The sequence below is a fragment of the Mastacembelus armatus genome, chromosome 23, assembly GCF_900324485.2.
Source record: "Mastacembelus armatus chromosome 23, fMasArm1.2, whole genome shotgun sequence".
Taxonomy (NCBI): Eukaryota; Metazoa; Chordata; class Actinopteri; order Synbranchiformes; family Mastacembelidae; genus Mastacembelus; species Mastacembelus armatus.
This window is the reverse complement of record NC_046655.1, coordinates 11,964,193-11,982,439: the sequence shown is the minus strand read 5'-3', so window position 1 is coordinate 11,982,439 and position 18,247 is coordinate 11,964,193. Positions and strand designations below refer to the sequence as shown.

The 18,247-nt window shown below is 43.3% G+C and overlaps 1 protein-coding gene across 1 annotated transcript; it reads left to right on the top strand.

The window, feature by feature from the left end:
* Nucleotides 1-1,923: 1,923 nt before the first annotated feature.
* Nucleotides 1,924-17,664, top strand: golgb1 (golgin B1). Its single transcript, XM_026327401.2, has 20 exons — nt 1,924-2,032; nt 3,208-3,286; nt 3,510-3,701; nt 3,822-3,935; nt 4,075-4,242; nt 4,336-4,458; nt 4,655-4,768; nt 5,019-5,712; nt 5,803-5,879; nt 6,434-6,503; nt 6,990-12,063; nt 12,137-12,548; nt 12,654-12,887; nt 12,975-13,811; nt 13,951-14,144; nt 14,272-14,431; nt 14,744-14,832; nt 14,921-14,992; nt 15,656-15,746; nt 15,857-17,664. Exons 2-20 carry the CDS (start codon nt 3,218-3,220, stop codon nt 15,992-15,994), a joined length of 8,922 nt encoding a protein of 2,973 aa, XP_026183186.1. The 5' UTR covers nt 1,924-2,032; nt 3,208-3,217; the 3' UTR covers nt 15,995-17,664.
* Nucleotides 17,665-18,247: the final 583 nt, after the last annotated feature.

Genomic DNA, 18,247 nt, shown 5'->3' with positions numbered 1-18,247 from the left:
GAGGAATCGGCCAAGAGGAACAATTTCAGTGACTAGAAAATGTCAGTGCACATACAGACACTTGAGACTGAAAAATCTAAACCACATTATTTCCATATACTCCATATACTTTTTTTCAATTTTGAAATTATTTCTGTTAATACAGGCAAGTGCACATTGTCATGACATTTTGCAGCCAAACATTCAAGAAAAAAAACAACCATGTTCAGATAAAGAAACAATATGTTTTTCAGTTGTTGATCTACTTGTGCTTAATTCTGCAAATAATGAGGATTACAGTGTAAAGAAAATCTTGGTAAATGATTTTATTTTGGATACCATAGCACTGAGTACACATTACAGTCTGCATTAATATCAAAACACTGCAGAAAGCCTTTAATTCCACTGTAAACACCAGCACATTATACTACAACCAATTGCCTTTGTGTGAAATTACATCTCACATCTTACATTTGACTCCTCTGTCACAACAATTTCATAATCATACATGAAAGCTGAAGTGCATTTGTTTTATTCATTAGCTGTAAGTGTGGTTATTAAAACTACCTTCTTAAAACATACTATGTTATATATGTAATAATATGATATATACATGTCAGTGCTTAAATTGTGTTAAATTATACGGGGTAATACAAAAGTAAAAATAGTAAATGCAGCTGTGCAGCAACTTTAATGCAGCATTTCACTTTTCATTTTGTCAATTCTGACATCGACATTCCAGGAATGGTTGAACTCAGATGTTAGTTGCCACTAAAATACATTCAGCAGGTTTCTCCTAGTTTTACTACATTCAGTAGTAAAACTACAGGAAGCAGCATCTCCACAGTTAATTCCATGAGTTTCATTTATGTCACATATGTATTTGCCTGCTTGCCAAAAACAACATTATAGCAAAATAAAATATTGTGAATGCTTCATGTTTAAATGTAAAAAATACATTTGGCTGTTGGTGCCATGATATATTCCTCATTTTACTTTTGAAAAAAATGCCCTCCTATCACTGTTTTAGTGCAATGATATAATACTGAAAGGCAAACAGTATCTATGCTTCCAACAAATTGTACCTTAGTTGCATTACCCTGTGACACATTTACATTAATAGTCATATCAGGGATGAATGGCAGCAACAGGGTTTTTGCCCCTTGTTGTCTAAAATAGCCTGAAATATAGTTTCCAACATTTTGGAAGTTTCTTTCCTGGTGACAATAAAACATGAAATATACATATTATATAATAACACTTTTAAATATTACACCAGTAAGATTATGTAACAAATAAATGTTTTAGGAGCTTAAAAAAAGTAAAAAGTTGCAATTTTTCTGACTTCAGTAAGGCCTCGTTTTCGATCTTCACTTGCACTTGATGTTCTTTTAACCTTCAGCTTCTCTCATCTTCTTCTTTAGACTTTTTTCTCAGTATAACACTGATAGAAAAAGCTAAAATAAGCATAAAATCACTGTGGCTCCATGTCAGAGCTTGGGCAGATCTCTCTGGCAGCACCAGAGACACTTTTCCTCTTGCCCCAGTGCAGATGTCTATAAATGGATCCAAACACTGACACTGTGTAGCGTGCAAACAGGCTGGTCCACTTCACGGCGTCCACCATCCACTGCACAGTGCGCCCCACAAAAGCCACAAACACTGTGGTGTAGTGGGCCAGGAGCAGCAGACTTCTCCCCAGCTGCCTGCCATGGTTGATGATCAGGTTGACTCTCTGGTCATGTCCTGCCATCTTTAAACGCTGTTCAGTGTGGTTCCAGATGTAGAAAGGTCAAGTTATGTGTATTTTATAGGTCAAGGATTCATTTTTCGTTTTTTAAACGTATAGTATTTAGGCAGATGCTCCCCAGAAAAGAATCGCTGCTTGAAAATTCGCAGACAGTCCCTTATGGACGCAGGTCCCGTCTGTCCAATCAGCGCGGAGGAAGTTTTGTTTCCGGGAGTGTTTGGTGATGTGGCTATGATCTGAAATCCATCCGAGGAAATTTATCAAATAAACACTACATACATTTACCTGGGAAGACTCGCACAGGTGAGCCAATGGTCCTTTCTTTCGAAACACACGCCTCTCAGTGGGCTGCTTTACGGGGTTGTCATGCACGGAGAAGAAAAACTCAAGAAAAAAAGCTGTCCTTATTTACGAGTGATTAGCGTTAGCATGCTAAGCTAACTCACTGTACCGTGGAAACTGCAGGCAGAGTCAAAAACGGATGTTTTCACGAATAGTCCTGTTCACGCCACCGCTTCTTAATCTTCAGGTGTGTCTGCTGTATTTTAAAGATGGAGGTGTTCAGCCGCCCGGAAAGTTTGCCGACCATTTTTGCGTTAGCTAGCTATAATCTTTGCTGTTCACAAAAAGAGTGACGCAGCCGCAGTGGAGTGTTCGGCAGGTTCGGGAGAAGTCGGGTCTGTCCGGTCCAGTTCGGCTATTAGAGGCTGGGGGCTGTGTGCTAATGTGTTGATTTGGACATGGGGAAAAAAACTTAGAAAACATGAAAACAGGTTTGGTTCGACCCAGTTCGTGCCAGTTTATGTAGGTTTTTTAGGCCCACTGTTGTTCTTAATCTCCTAATGTAAAAATAGTTTCCATACTATGTTCTCAAAATTCTGCTTTTACTTTCTCTCTTTCAGGCCTGTGATGAGTGATAGTCATTAAAGTGACAGTGCACATTGTCAAGATTATGCTTAGAAATAGGACTAGAATTTGTATTAAACACAAGTTTTCTAAAACCCAAAGTGTTGATGCAAAAACTAAAAGCCTAAAGAGATATATAGATATTAAATATATGAATATCTATCAATTTTATAAGATTCTCTTATATAACCTGCCACTGCCTACGTAGGCACACAAAAGTATAAATATATACGCTGTGTATATATTGACACTGACTCAGAGGACGTGTCACTTAGGTTCAGCGTCTAGGAGCACTTCAAGCTGTTCCTAATGAAGATGTGAAAAAGGCTATTACAAACATAAAACAGGTTTAGTTAGTTATAGGAGGAATTTAAATTTACTATGTATTATGCTACCAGCTAAAATTATTCTGAGGCTTAACATTGATGGAGGACATTGGAGAAAGTTTTCAAATGCAAATATTAAAATAGGTCTTACATTTTTGTTATTTTATCTACAGTAAACAGAGCAGGGACTGCCAAAATTATTAATGTTAGTTTCCAGTGAAGTCTCAAAACTTTCTCCCCTCACAGTGCCATCTTTATGTTGAGCCGTCTGGCCACAGTTCTCCAGGAACTCTCTGGAGAGGAGGGCCCAGATGGAGACCCACAGGTGAGCAGGCAACACATAAACATAGATCATTTTAACATTAAACCTTAATATTTCAAATAAAAAAATGTTGTGAAATGCCTTTCCAGTTGTTAAAGCCTGTTGAGATAGGTGGATGAGCCCCTTGTCCTCTATTTTCTACAAAGCTCTGGAGTCACAGCTATTTTTACAGGCTGTTTAGGGCCAATCATGATGAATAAATCCATTTACTGGTTTCCTTGTTTAGGCCATGCTGGTGCCTCAGCTCCCTGCTGGTGAGGGGCCAGCTTCAGTGGAGTCTGAGGTACCTGAGGAGGCCATGGAGAGGTTGGCTCATCTGGAACAATTGGTGGTCCAGCTGAAGGAGCTCATCCAAGACAAAGACACTCAGCTCATCCAAAAGGACGCCGTGCTGGTTAGCAAAGATGCACAGCTCAAGGTAAATACCCTGCATGGTTGCACTGTCAGTATTGTTATCATTCATCACAATTTATCCTTCTTTATGCCATTGTCTTTTTTGACTGAATACTAATGTTTTTGTTTTACTGCCTGTTCACAGAATGAAAAGGAGGAAGCTGAGGCTCGATTCACCAAACTCAAACTACAGGCCAAAGCCAAAATGGCTGCACTAAACAAACAAATAACTGAATTGAAAGGACAAGGAGAGACAACAGTAAGTTTGTGTTTTTGTTTTTTTTTTCCTACATGTTTAAGACATGTATAAGAGCCTCTGTTTTGCTGTTCCTACAAAGATCTTGAACAAAGATATGCCACATTAACCACAACGATGTCTGACTCTGTTTTATCTACAGCAGGGTCCAGACAGTTCTTTTACAGACGCTGGTGCTGCAGTGGAGGAGGAGCTTCAAGAACTGAAGAACAAGCTAATCAAGGAGGAGGCCAACAACAGAGAGCTTAAAGAGCGACTTCAGGCCACCGAACAGCTCCTTCAACAGAAGGAATCCACCCACGCTGAACAGGTGACAACGCTGTGCGTCCTTCTCCCTATAACAGGACTTTAAATGTCCTGAGAGACACTCGGTCTGAATGAATTCTTCTTGTTTTATTATCAGTTGCAGAAACTACAGGCCGTGGTCTGTGAGAAGGATGTGCGCTTCCAGGAACAGATTCAGAAACATGAAGAAGAACTGTTGAAGGTCACAGCTCAGTCTCAGAAGGACAGTGAGCTTCAGCAGGTACAAGGGCCACAGTTCTTGAACATACAGGGACAAACTGCTGCCCAAAATAACCTATGACCCATAACAAAGACTATTTTGAAAATAAATTGGGCTAAAGATACGACTTAATTGAAAAATGTTGTTCTTCACTCGGGCGGTGATTAGGAAAGTCCCATACACTTGTGTGGTAACTTTGCTGTTTTATCTTCCCCAGGCTCTGCTTGCAGCGCAGCGGCGTTGTGAAGAGCTTGAAGAGGCTTTAAACACTCGGTCCCAAGTGCTGGAAATGCTGCAGCAGGAAGTCAGCAGTGCTGATCAGCAAAAACAGGTACATATCTTGTTTGACCACATGGCATTTGTGCACTTATTTATAGTGCATTAAATTTGAATTTGTTTCACAAATTGCCAGAGATGCCTCACTTGGAAGGAGTACTCCTCCCTTCTCCTATTGAAAACAAAACTGTTCAAACAAGACACACCCAGGTCTCAGTTCACATCACTGTTATGCATTGTTTGACTGAGCAACGCAACACACACACTGCCTTTCTCTTACTCTTTCTCAATTTCTTTCTGCTCAGATCTTGACTGCTCAGTTCAGACAGATGGAGCAGGAGCTGGCCGAGGCTGTGAAGCTGAGGGAGGAGGAGAGGCAGCAGTGGGCTGAACGGGCCAGCAGGGCCGATGCAGAACTCGCAGCCCTTCAAACTAGCCTGGAAAAAGAGAGAACAGAGGTGGAGAGGCAGGAGAGCGAGTTGGTCTCCCTGAGAGAGGCAGAGCATGTTAGTCAGGAGGCTTTGGAGAAGGAGAAGATGGAAGTTGCCAGGGTGGAGAGAGAGCTGGCTCTGATGAAAGAGGCTGAGCTTGCAGCAGTCCAAGCGAGTCATGAAGCTTCAGAGAGAGACAGGGCGGAAATAACTCGACTTGAAAATGAACTTGCTTCTGGGAGAGAGGCAGCAGTCCCTGCTAGTCATGATGTCTTAGAGAGGGCGAAGTCGGAAGTTGAAAAACTAGAAAGAGAGCTGTCTTCACTTAAACTGGAACAGGAAGATGCCCAGAAGAAGGGTGAGATCTTGGCTGAAATGTGGAGACACCTACGAGCCCTGGCTCTAGGGGATGTACATCCTGCAGAGGAAACCCCCGTTCCTGCTGACATGTCCCTGCTCCTCGACACAGTGCAGTCGATTGAGACACAGTTAACAAGGCTAAAAGATGAACGCAGTGAGAGTGAGCAACATTGTGCAGAGCTCACCCACATCATGGAAACCCTTCAGGGTAAGAACATTTATCTTGTTGTCTGTGGGATACAGTGCATTAAAGTCAAACCTTTTTATTAAGCTTGTGATATTTTACATGAATTTTCAGAACAACTTGACAGAAAAACCACTGAACAGGAGCAGGCCACAGCTAAGATGCAGCAGCTGGAACAGCAAGTTGTAATGGTAAGTACAGGGTCTGATAGAAACTTCAAAAGGCAGTGAAGTTCAGAGTTTCTCATTGCTGTGTTTGTGTTATGCAGTCCTTCTGTTTATATAAACAGGTGTTGAAGGCGAAGATGTAGGCTGTGCTTATGGTGAGGTAAAGAGCTAAAAATTTAGAGTCAGACAAATGTGTCATTTGTACTTTTCTTCATTACTTTACACTTTGAATAGTGAATCTTTATTTTGACAGCAGGGCAGTGTTACTGGTTGTCTCCTCAGCACCTGGTCCTAGGTCACAACCTGTCTGGACAGGTGACCTGTCAGTCTGAGACAGGACACAAGCAGGGTCATACTGTAGGCAGACAATGCTGTACCTCAGTGTTAGGAAATCAGTCTAATCCCTTCTGCACTGATCCGCATACGACTGACTGTCTGAGCCAACATTCACCTCACACTACATGCTGCTGTATAAACTGTTGTTGATTTTTACTCACTGGTGAATAAATAAAAACTGAGGTCATGTTTCTCATCCTGCCTGTTTTCATACAACACATTTCATTATTCTATCCTTGTAGATGTTTGAAGAATCACTGGTCCAGCCTGGGACTGAACCATCAGCACACGAATCATCAGAATTTGAAAAAGGTAGAAAATGTCTCTTCTAAAAGAAAAGCCCCACGTTATGTGGACTCAGCAGCCAAAGTACTGGTCAGGATCAGTATGATCACATATACAGTAAAGGGACTTTATCTCTGTTTGTAAAAGGCATTTGTTTACAAAAGTGGAGCCAGTGTTCGACGTTACTAAGCACAAGTCAACAAGACATTTGAAGATGTCATTTTGAGTACCAAAGTAGAGTACCTTTGTCAGACAGGTGTACAGAGTTGTAGTTCAGGACACAGTAGATTAATGGACTAATTATTTAAACTTTGAGCAGTAATGTATCTCATCACACACCCTCCATTGATGTTTGTTTTTAGACAGACAGTTTTGCTGGACAGAGCAGATTTTTGAGAATTAATATTCAAATTGGCTACAGGTTGAGTGAAATATTTGTTAAAATACATTTTTTCAATTTACACTCAGAGGGGTCATTTTTCTAATTGGCTTTTCCTCTGTTGACTTTCACAGCAAACATACATGCACTGGAACAACAACTGTTGGAGAAAGACACTGAGCTAGCTGCCCTGCGTGAGTCTCTCAGACTGGCTAAAGAACACAGCTCTGGTGAGGTCGCTAAAGATGAAACTTATAATCAAATTCCAGACCGGGATCAGGATTCCAGCACAGCCCCGTGTGATAGTTCTGCAGTCCTCCCTGACTTCATGGAGGATACCCAAGAAGAGGAGACCACTCTAGTTGCTGAAGATACCTCTGTGCTCTCCATTCCTCCTGATAACGAGAGCAGCCCAGAGCTTATTAGACACCAGTCTGAGTCCCCAGAAGAGTCCAAGGGGACATCTTCAGATGAGATGGTCGCCAGTAGCGATTCAGAGGTGGCCCACAGCAGCTGGACTCTCTTAGAAGCTGTGAATCAAGATGGAGGTCAGGAGTGGCCCTCCATCCTCCAAGACTTTGGCCAGCTGCAGCTGCAGTCATGGGAGACAACAAGCATGGAGCAGGAAACCTCCACAGTTCAAGTGGAGTCCTCCTCTATTGTCATCAGAGAGACAGTTCAGGTTCATCTTACCCAGCAGAGTTCTTCCTCTACAGAGACTAATTTTTCCTCTGGCCAGGTCTTTGCTCAGGCTTTAGCTGAGGAGCTCCAGAAGAGGTACAGTGAACTTCTAGCTGAGCTGCAGAGGCTCAGAGATGCAGCTGCAGAGTCACAGGAGAAAATCAAGAGTCTGGACGAAAAAACACAGTCCCTTACTTCTGCCAAAGAAGAGGCAGAGTCACAGGCCAATAACTTTTCAGAGGAACTACAATCAACCAGGGAGGAGCTGAACAGGTCTTCCCAGCAAAGTAGCTCCATGGTGGAGAAGCACGGTGTTGAAATGCAGCTTCTAGAAGAACAGATTGATATTTTAAGCACTGAAAGTAAAACCAAGGAGCAGAAGATCCAGGATTTGCAAAATGATCTGGAAAAGGCCCACCAAGCTCTGTCTGAGCATGAGGCTCAGGCCAGGATGCTCAGTGCTCAGCTGGAGGACAGAGAGCTCCTCACATCCGATCTTGAGAAGAGGCTTGAAGATATGGAAAATAGCAAGCTGGAGTACTCCCAGACAGCAGATCTAAACAATGAGTCTTTGTCCCTGAAGGACTCAGAAATCAGTGAGCTAAAGTTGCTTCTTAGCCAGAAAGAACAGGAGATGATGGATCTCAGTGATAGTATGTCTGCTAAACTCCTTCAGGCAGAAGAAGAGAGGTTCCAGAGAGACAGCGATGTCAGTAGACTGAAGGAGCAGATATTGGAACTTGAGAAAGTGAGAGATGAAAAACAGGAGGTGAGTTGTGAAGAGTCACCGGCTGTCGCAGATAATGAACTTGATAGTTTACGAAAGGAGAAAAAAGTGCTGGAAACCCAACTGACAAGCACAAAGAAGAAGCTGCAGGCTGCACTTGTGCAAAGAAAAGAGCTCATGAAGAAAGTTGCTGATTTTGAAGTAGAAGCAAAAAAAAGGAAAGAGCAAGAAGATGCAACAAAGGAAGAATCTCTTGCAAACATTCCAGATGTAGAAAAACCTAAAGAACATGAGATTCATGAGATGGAGACTAAACTTCTGGAGCTGGAACAAGCTTTAAGAGCCAAAGAAGAGATAGTTGATGCCCTTGAGCAGAAACTTAGCCAGCAGGATCAAGTTGTTGCTGAGGCACTTGCTCTGAATAGAAAACTAAGCAAAGAAGCTGAAAACACTCGACAGGCTGCCATTTCATCTGAAACAGCTCTGTTAGAATCACAAGTGGCCTCTCTTGAAGCAGAGTGTGAAACCCTCCAAAAGAAAGTTCAGGAAGCTCAAGAATCCCGCAAAGAAACCATCCGCAAAGCAAAAGAGAAAGACAGACACCACCGGGAACAACTGAAACAACAAAAAGAGGAATACAATGAACTGATGGAACGTTTTGAGGTGCAGAGTGGAGAAAGAGAAGTCATTCTTACTAAACTGAAAGAACTGGAGGAAAAGGTAAGCATTGAAAGAGAAGACCTGCCTCACCAGGAGACCAAGCAACTGGTTGAAAATTTGGAGAAGCAAGCAGCAGGTGACTGGGTCCAGGATGACTGGGTGGATTTTGCCACATCTGAGTCATCATCACATCCACAATGCAGCGATCCAGCTCAGCATCCTGCAGAGCAGACAGACGTCCTCTCTGCACAACAGGACGAATCTCTGAACGCCCTCAGAGAAGAAATCAGCACTGTGCGAATGGCTAACACAGAGCTAGAGAAACAGCTGGAGCAAACCCAGGCCAGTCTGTCACACAAGGCAACTGAGTTACTGGATTTGAACAAAGAGCTCCAAGCACTGAGAGAAAAGGAGAAACAGATTAATGCACTCTCAGAGGAAATTAATGATCTAAGAGAAAAGTATCTTCAAGCTGAGTCTTGTGCTGAAGCCCTAAGAGCAGAGATGGAAGCTGCAGCCAAAGCAGCAACTGCAGATTCTACATCCTGCATTGCAACTCTGCAGGGTGAAGTGGAGGACTTCAAGAAGTTCCTTGACAAAAAGAACCATGAGATAACGCAGCTCAGTCAGCAGCTTAGTGAGCAGAACTCACTCATACGTTCAATGCAGGGTACAGTGTCCCACAAGGATCAGCTAATAGCTTCTTTGCAGGAAGAGTTAAAGGTTGAGCAAGAAAAATCCCAACGGTTAGAGACGGAGGTTCCACAGAAGCAAGCTGATGATAGCGAGGAAAAGCTTCAGCAGCTTCAACGAAAGCTTCAGGCTGCTCTGATCTCTCGCAAAGAGGCCCTGAAAGAAAACAAAAACCAGAAGGAGCAGCTTGCTTCAGCTGAGAAGCTCACAGCAGAGCTTCAGCAGAAAATAGATTCAGCTGAAGATGAGCTGGAGAAGCTTAGAACAGAAAGGATTAAACTCATTGATGAGGTTGACAGGACATTACTGGAGAACCAAAGCCTGGGATCATCCTGTGAGAGCCTCAAACTGGCCATGGATGCCATACTGAATGAGAAAGATGCCTGTAAACAAGAAATGGAGTTGGCGAAGGAAGAGGCTGCCAGGGTGAACAGAGAATGGGGGGAAAAGGTCCAAGGCATGAAGGATGAGTACGAGACTCTGCTCAAGTCTTATGAAAATGTAAGCGATGAGGCCGAGCGGGTGAGACGAGTCCTGGAAGCTGCCAGGCAGGAGAGACAGGAGTTAGCAGCCAAAGTGAGGATGCATGAGGCTGCACGGCAGGAAGCAGAAAGGCAGGCAGAGGAGGCACAGAAAGAGGTGGATTCAGTAAAAGACAAAATGAGAAAATTTGCTAAAACAAAGCAACAGAAAATCTTGGAGTTGGAGGAGGAGAATGAGCGACTCAGAGAGTTGCAGGAAAAGCCTCTAATAAAACATGAGGACAAGACTCTCAAAGCTGAGGCTGAAAAACTTCAGGAGGAGGTGAGGGCTTTGAAAGCTGAGCTGGATGCTACAGCAGCAGAAAGAGACTCTTTAGGGCAACAGATTGAAGAAATGAAGGAACAACTTACTCAAATGGGAGAGACTGGGGACAGCCAAACTCTGCTTAGCTCTGCAGCTGTCGTAGAAGAGGTTGTCACTGCCCAGCAGTCAAACATAAGCATGACTAGAGCAGAGCCTGTTGAGAGTCAATGCAAAGACAATGAAAAACCCTTAACCCCTGATGAGAGTCAAGAGGGCCAAATGGTTGGAGTGTCTGCCCCAGAAACACATTTCCAGCCTACAGAGGAGAAAGTAAAAGAAGAAATCAGTGAAAGTGCTCAGACTCTCTTAGAGGATAAGATGAAGAAGATGGAGACAGCTGTTAATGCAGAGAAGGAACTGTGGCAGGAACGAGAGGCTGAACTCAAAGCACAACTGGTTTTGCTTGAGAGAGATCTTCAGGAGAGTAAAGAGGAGAGCCTTACAGCTTCGTTAGAGAGGTGCCTGCAAGAAAGCAAAGAGAGAGAAAAGAGCCTGATTGAAGAGGGTTCAAAGAGGGAAACTCAGTTTAAAGAGCTCCTCAGAAGTCTTGAAACTGAAAAAGATAACTTGGAGGAGCGCCTGATGAACCAGTTGGCCCAACTCAACGGTAGTATTGCTGGTTACCAGCAAGAGGCTGCAGACAACCGGGAACACATCACTGAACTGCAGCGGGAGCTGGAGAGGTTAGAGAGGGAGCGGGCGGAACTGGAAGCTGAGGCTCAGAGCGAGAGGGATCGAGCGGCCAGGCTGGAAGAGGACATGAGGCAAGCCCAGAGAGAAAGAGCTGAAGCTGAAGCAGAGTCTGGGAAGCAGAGAGAACTGGAGCAGAAGCTGAGGTCTGCCCAGAGGGTGAAAGAAGGCAGCCAGAGCAGAGCGCGTCAGCTGGAAGAACTGTTGAGGGAGAAGCAGCTGGAGGTTCGGCAGCTGCAGAAAGACAGCATCAAGTACCAAGAAAGGATCAGTGAACTGGGAAGGGAGGCAAAGGCGCTCCAGTTAGGACGTGATGAACTCCACATCAAACTGGAAAAATGCCAGCTGGAGACCTCCAAAACTCTAGAGGACTTGAAGAGGGCTGAGGCAGAGTTGGCTACATGTAAATCTGAGCTGGATGAGGCTCAGAAACAGTTAAATGAGTCCTTAGCTGAGAAAATGACTTTAGAACAGAGCGTCCAGCAGAAGGAGACGTTGATGAAGGCTGAGGCAGAGCAAACCCTGGACTCTGTCAGATTCAGGCTGGGAGCTGAACTGAAGGAGATGGAGCTGAGACTGGAAGAAGCATATAGAGAACAGGAAAAGGAAGAGGAGGCCACACTGGAGGCCAAAGAGAGAGCAGAAGGAGCCGAAAGACGAGCCCAGGAGATGCAGGTCCGTCTGGACGAGTCTCTGGCCAGACTAGCAGCCTTTTCGCGCTGCATGTCCTCACTACAAGATGACCGGGACAGAGTTTTGGATGAAGCCCGGCAGTGGGAGACTCGCTTTAATGATGCTCTGCGGGGTAAGGAGGCTGAAGTCCGGGAGGCTGAAACACGGGCCAAAGAACTGGCAGAACAGCTTCAGAAAGAAACTGCAGTGAAAGAGGAACTTCAGGCTTCAGTGGACAGGTAAAACCTCTCTTTATTGCTCAGATTGATTTTGCTTAGCTTTTTAGCTCAAGATTCACTATTTGTTTTTCAGACTAGAAAGAGCTGACAAAGACTGGCAACTGAGACTGGAAGAAGAGGAGAAGAAAGTCAAGGAGACTCAAGCTGTCCTCGAGGAGGAGAAGATGAAGCTTCAACAAACCATAGCTGAGTTGCAGTCTGCACAAAATGAAGTCCATGCCCTGAAAGATGAGCTGGAGGGTCTTCGTCACAGGGCCCAGGCTCTGGAGGAGGCTGTCGGTCGGCTGCAGGGTGAAGTGGACCAGGCCAGGTCTGAGCTGAAGGAGAGAGATGCAGAAGAGAGGAGGCTGTGTCTGAATGTGGAGCAACTGGAGACAGACCTGAGGTCCTCTAAGTCCTTGACTGAGACTTTACAAACTGAGTTAAATGATAAGGAAAAGAGAGAAGTGGAAATGTTGGGAGAGAAGGAACAAGCTGTTGCTCAGGTATTAACATTTAGTTTTGCCCTTTGATTGATGTTAGATGAGGAAGCAAATACGGATTTTAGATATTCTTGACAGATTTCTCACTTATTGTGGTTTATTTCCCAGGCTGCTGATGAGGCTAGAAAGGAAGCGGACAGCAGGGCACAAAAAGCTGAGGAAGAGCTGGAGAAGAGAAGAGTAGAACTGCGAGATCTGGAAGAGAAACTACGAAAGGCAGAAGAAGAGAGCACCACCCGAAAAGCCAGGCTGGACTCTTTCATGAAGGCCATGGGCTCCCTGCAGGACGACAGGGACAGAGTCTTAAACATGTACAAGCAGCTGGAGGAGAAACACCTGCAGGTAATGTACAAATTTCAAAAGCTTGTTTTATGGGCTGAGCTTCATTCAGAAGTGATATGTTGATATAATATTGGCATTGTGTCCCAGGTGATGATGGAGAAGGATGGGTTGATTCAAGAGGCTGCAGGGGAGAACAACAGCCTGAAGGAAGAGATCCGCTCTCTGCTGGTCCAGAGAGACGACCTGTACGCTGAAAAGGCCAAGCTGTCCGCTCAGCTTCATGGGTATCGTGATGAACTTAACCAAGTCCTGAGCATGAAAGACTCCCAACACAAACAGGTCCTGGCAGCTCAGAGAGCACAGATTGCTTCTCTGCAAAAGGAGCGTGAGGAGTTGGAAGGTCAGTTAAAGAGTTTTAGCAGAGCCATGGAGGCAGAAGCAGAAGTAGGTAGAGTGGAGAGAGAGACTCTTAGTCGTGCTGCTGACAGTAAAACAGCATCACAGGTGACAGATGCTCCTGGTGCAGAGGTTGAGAAGCTGAGGGAGCAGCTGCAGGCAGCAAGAGAGCAAGTGGAGGCTTTAGAGAACAGCCTTCAGGGTGAGAGGGAAGAGCACCGGAGCAAGAGCAAACAACTGGTTGAGCTGCAGTGGGAAGGAGGTGTGATGCGAACTGAGTCTGAGAGCGCTCAGGAGAGAGTGGCAGAGCTGGCCCGAGACCTGCTGACTGTCGAGCAGAAACTGCTGGAGGAGAAAGAGGTGACAACACAGCTAAGAGCAGAGAAGCAGTCATTTGCTAAAGCCATGGCCTCCCTCCAGGACAGTAGGGACCAGGCAGTGAACAAGGCCCAGGAACTGAACCTGAAGCTGGAAGAGATGAGCAAGGCAGGTGGCCATGCAGCACACAGCAGCCCTGGAGGCTCCCATGGAGAAGTGTGGGGCTTGAAGAACGCACTACAAGCCCTTCAAAATGACAGGGAGAGACTGGTGAGTGTCATGTCTGACAATACATGCCAATATTACAGTCATAAAAACAGATGTTACAACTGTCCTTGGAATAACTATAAATAGAACCATGGTTGTAGTCTTCAAAACGTTTTTTGTCTTTCCTTGTCTGTGTGTGTAGCTGGAGCAGCTTCAAACACAGACGTCTGAGCTGAAGAAGCAGAAATTGGAGCTGGCTCGACTGGGAGCTGGAGAGCTGATTAAAGTCAGCCAGGAGCTATTGGAGGAGAAGAAGAAGAATGAAGACATGCTGGGTGTCATATCTCAACTAGAGAATGTGGTGGAAATGGGCAGGCAGGAAATGGAGACTCTCCGGTGAGACACATTACAGGCATTTTGTTATTGTAGTGTGGTTTTACTAAAGCAAAACAAGGAAATTTTATTGTAAATTTATTTCATTTTATTGACTTTCAGTTTATATGTCCTGTGTTTGTTTTTTCAGGCTGGAGCGTATTGACTGGATGGCTCAAGCAGAACAGCTGAAGCAGCAGACTCTCACCACACTCTCAGAGAGGGATCAACAACTGCGACACCTCACTGCTATGCTGGAGGAAGCCCGTGCTCACAAGCCCAAACTTCAACAGGAACACTATCAGAGACAGGTAACATTTGCTTGTTCTGCCTGTAAAGGAAAAAAAGGTCGATTCTGTGTCTTTAAAATTATTTCATCTGTGGTTCCTGAGATTTTACAATCACTAAAAATCTACTTTTAAGCCCTTGTCACAGTTTCGCTGCGCTGTGAGCTGTCCAAGCAAAGAGGGATCCTTCTGTCCCAGATAGTTGTATTTGGTTTTCTTTACCCAAAGAGGCAAAATATTTTACAAGAAACAAAGCAAGAATTTTAAAAGTAAACAAAGTTAAAGTTCACTTACCTCAGTGACCCCTCAGATTATGACCCTCTCTTCTTCCCACAGGGTGCAGAGGAAGTGGACAGTGCTCCTGGAGCACCACAGGAGCGTAGCAGCCATGCCTACACAGCTGAGGTCAAAGAGCTACAGCAGAGGTATAGTACGGGTCGACCATTACTGGATGTTTCAAACTGACAGGACATGGCTGACAGGTTTTTACTTGTTTGACCTTCTCTCCCTCAGGCTGGATGAGGAGAGACAACAGAGAGAGGCTGCTGAGGAGCAGCTCATGGCCACACAGGATCGTCTCAGACGGTATGAGATGTGATATAAAATAAAAGAGATAAAATGGTTTCAATCCCACGCAGGGAACAATATAAAATATAAACACACTCCACTTCTGCTCTGTTCTCAAGTTTTTTTGTTTTTGTTTTTCAGCTCATAATTTTAGTTTTCTGACCCAAGTTTCTGTTACAGTCTTGGTTCAGTGTCATGACAGTCATGTCCACAAAAAAAAAAAAAAAAAAGATATAAAGGTACTGTCCACTCCCTGCACAGCACCAAAACACAACTCAGGAGGTGATAATTTGTCAGTTTTAAGTCCATATAACCCAAAAATGAAAGGACTATATACTGTACATTAACATGTCCAACAAATACCATAAAACCTAATGAATAAAGGTTCTACATACACAACAAGACTACAGGAGATGAGTTTAGGTCCTTGCTGGTGTTTATTGCATGTTGTGCAATGTTGCATATATTTGTGTGAGTGTGTGTAAGGCAGTGACAGTGAGATTGGCCCTGGTTAAATGTTTGGTCAAAGCAATTGTGCAGCCATATGCTTTCTCTTGTTTTTTGTTTTTGTTTTTTTGTTGTTTTTTTTTAAATCTGTGGTCTAGTGTATTTTTAGCTCTGATGAAAAGGTTTAGCCAAGAAAATATGACAGCTAACGTCTGTTGTTCTGAATATTATCAGACACAGCCAGGCAAAATGGCACTCTGCAGATGATGGGGATCACTCGGAGACTGCTGTTTTTATTGAGCCGCCGGAAGGAGCTGTCACTCGAGTAAGACTCCACTGTTGTCCAGCACCACCTTATTTATCATCTTAATAACTCTAATATTAAAGATGTATGAGCTGAATGTTTGGTCCGACCTCGTGTTTTTACTGTGGCAGACTCGGAGGGGCGGTCCAGGTGTGATGCGGATGCTCCGAGTGGCCTTCTGCTCCCGTCAGCGGACGCCTCTGCTGCTCAGCCTCTATCTACTCACTGTGCACGTCCTGCTGCTGCTGTGCCTGGGTGGATACCTCTGAATCCAGCACCCTTTAACAAAGCTGACAGATGAGAGAGATGGAGAGAGGGGAGGGGAAAGAAAATGAAAATGTGACACAGACCCAACCCGAGCCATCATATTGTTACAAATAATAAATTAAAGAAAGGTGGAAGGTCATTCTACACATACACACACACAAAACTGCACTTTACGGGACCTAATCTTTTAGCCAAAGTCTAGATTTATATAGGAAAATGCTGCTGTTTTTGCATTTTCACCATTTTGATCTTGTACGAATTTGAGCATGTGTGATTCACAAATGCAAAGAGAACATAAAGGGATGAGGTTTTCACTTTTCACCAGTGTAGGGAAAACATTAGAATCATAAGTATTTTGGCAGATGGTTTTCTTCATGTGCCTTGAGATTTAAAGGGTGACTTTTCATTAAAGTAAAAGCTGTAGGTTTTTGGGAAATATGCTTATTATTCCTTTTGTAGAAGGAAGTTGTGAAATTAGTTTGATTAAAAAACTCTTATCTATTAAATAAACAGCCAGCTTATAATGGAAATGAGGGAAATTACATTATTATTTGAGTGTTTCTACTTTATCCCGTTTATACTTCCAGAGACATTTTTCCTCTAAACCCCATCGATTCTCACAAACCCTCTAAGATTTATCTGGTTCCTCAGATAACTTTGGTACTTTTAGTAGCTTGTGCTGGTAGAATTTCTGTGCTTTTACTTCTAATGGTGTATTTGGAAAGACCTTGGTTATTTCTTCCAGCTGTTCTGCTAGGCTAACCAGCTGCTAACTCTAGCCCTTTATTTAACAGACAGTAGGAGTGCAGTAGTGTTCTCATCAAACTTAGCTCTCACCAGAAACTAATAAATCCAGTTCCCCAAATGTTTTTTTTTTTTTTAAAGATGGCTTGCGGTTCAGGGATGTGCTGTCCACTCTCTTCTTCTGCTAATGCACAAAAATGGAGCACGGTGCAATTTCTGTTCTTACACATTCCTATTGTGAAGTTTTCCTTTCGTTTCATTTTACTCTTATATAAATTGCATATTATGTACATATGTACATGTACCACGTGTGCCAGCTGGATGTGGGTTTTCCTCTTGCATATCCAATAAGATTCCCTGTCTATGCTTCTTTTGCACAGTTTTAGATTTTACAGTTTACTCTGTAGTTTTTATGGGAGATGAAGTTCTTCAGGTGCAGTGTTACCACAGGGTGGATTCATTCCAGAGGAGAAAGACTGCAGTTTTATAACGATAATCCGATTCCAGGCTGCTCTGATGTAGCATAGTGTGTTGTTCACAAGTCAAAATGGTTGAATTGTTCATTATGTCTACATATACTGATATCATCCTCTGTTGGTAAAACAACTACTCTGTACACCTCTTCTTTCCAAATTCACATTCACATCTTACACACATACTTTAACTGTAAATGAGACTTTAAAGGGCTGTAAAGGAGAGTAAAATGTAATTTAAAGCGTCGATGGTTTAGATCAGGGACTGATCTTCAAGCATTATTTGCTTATTTTTGTCTGTAAAAACAAGACAGTTTTTGGTTTTTTCCTACTTTAGGATGTGAGTTACTGTTTATTTGGGCTCAGTTCATTTTACTTTCACTTCAGCAAATGACACTATTTACTTTTTTATCTGTGAAATAATTAAGAATAAATGGGTTATTATTAATCAGTGACTTTGCATTTACAACATTCATGAGTGGAAAGTTTGTTGAGCTGGTTGTCAGTCCTGCTTGTGATGCTAAGAGTTTTAAACCGTCACATCTGAAAGTTAAGTTCATTGGTTTAACAAAAGCAGATTCAGCTGGAGATGCAGGATATTATATTTAAAGATGTGGACTTTGCTGGAGGGAAATATTCCTGTTACATTAACTTGAATATTTAACTTTTATCTCTCCAGTAATTTGACAAGTTAATTATTTTTTTGACCATGTTTTTAGTTTTAGGTCTCTGTGAGCCTTGAGCCTGAGTGCTCAGAGTTCTTGCTCTGCTTTTTCACATCCCTGTTGTTTAAACTGTGTGAGTCTGCCCCCTTGTGGCTAAATCGCAGCGTTTTGCATTGAACATCTGCTCAAACACAAGAAACTGCAAACAATAGACTGTAACTTTCTTGTGGTTTAAAGTAATTACTGTACCCACTTTTTGCTGTTATGGCCTCTGACATGCGGGATTTCTGAGAGCACTTCAATGCAGAATTTCTTTTTGTTTTTTTTTTTTCTTCTTTTTAAAATACACTTAATATTTTTCATACACTGCAGC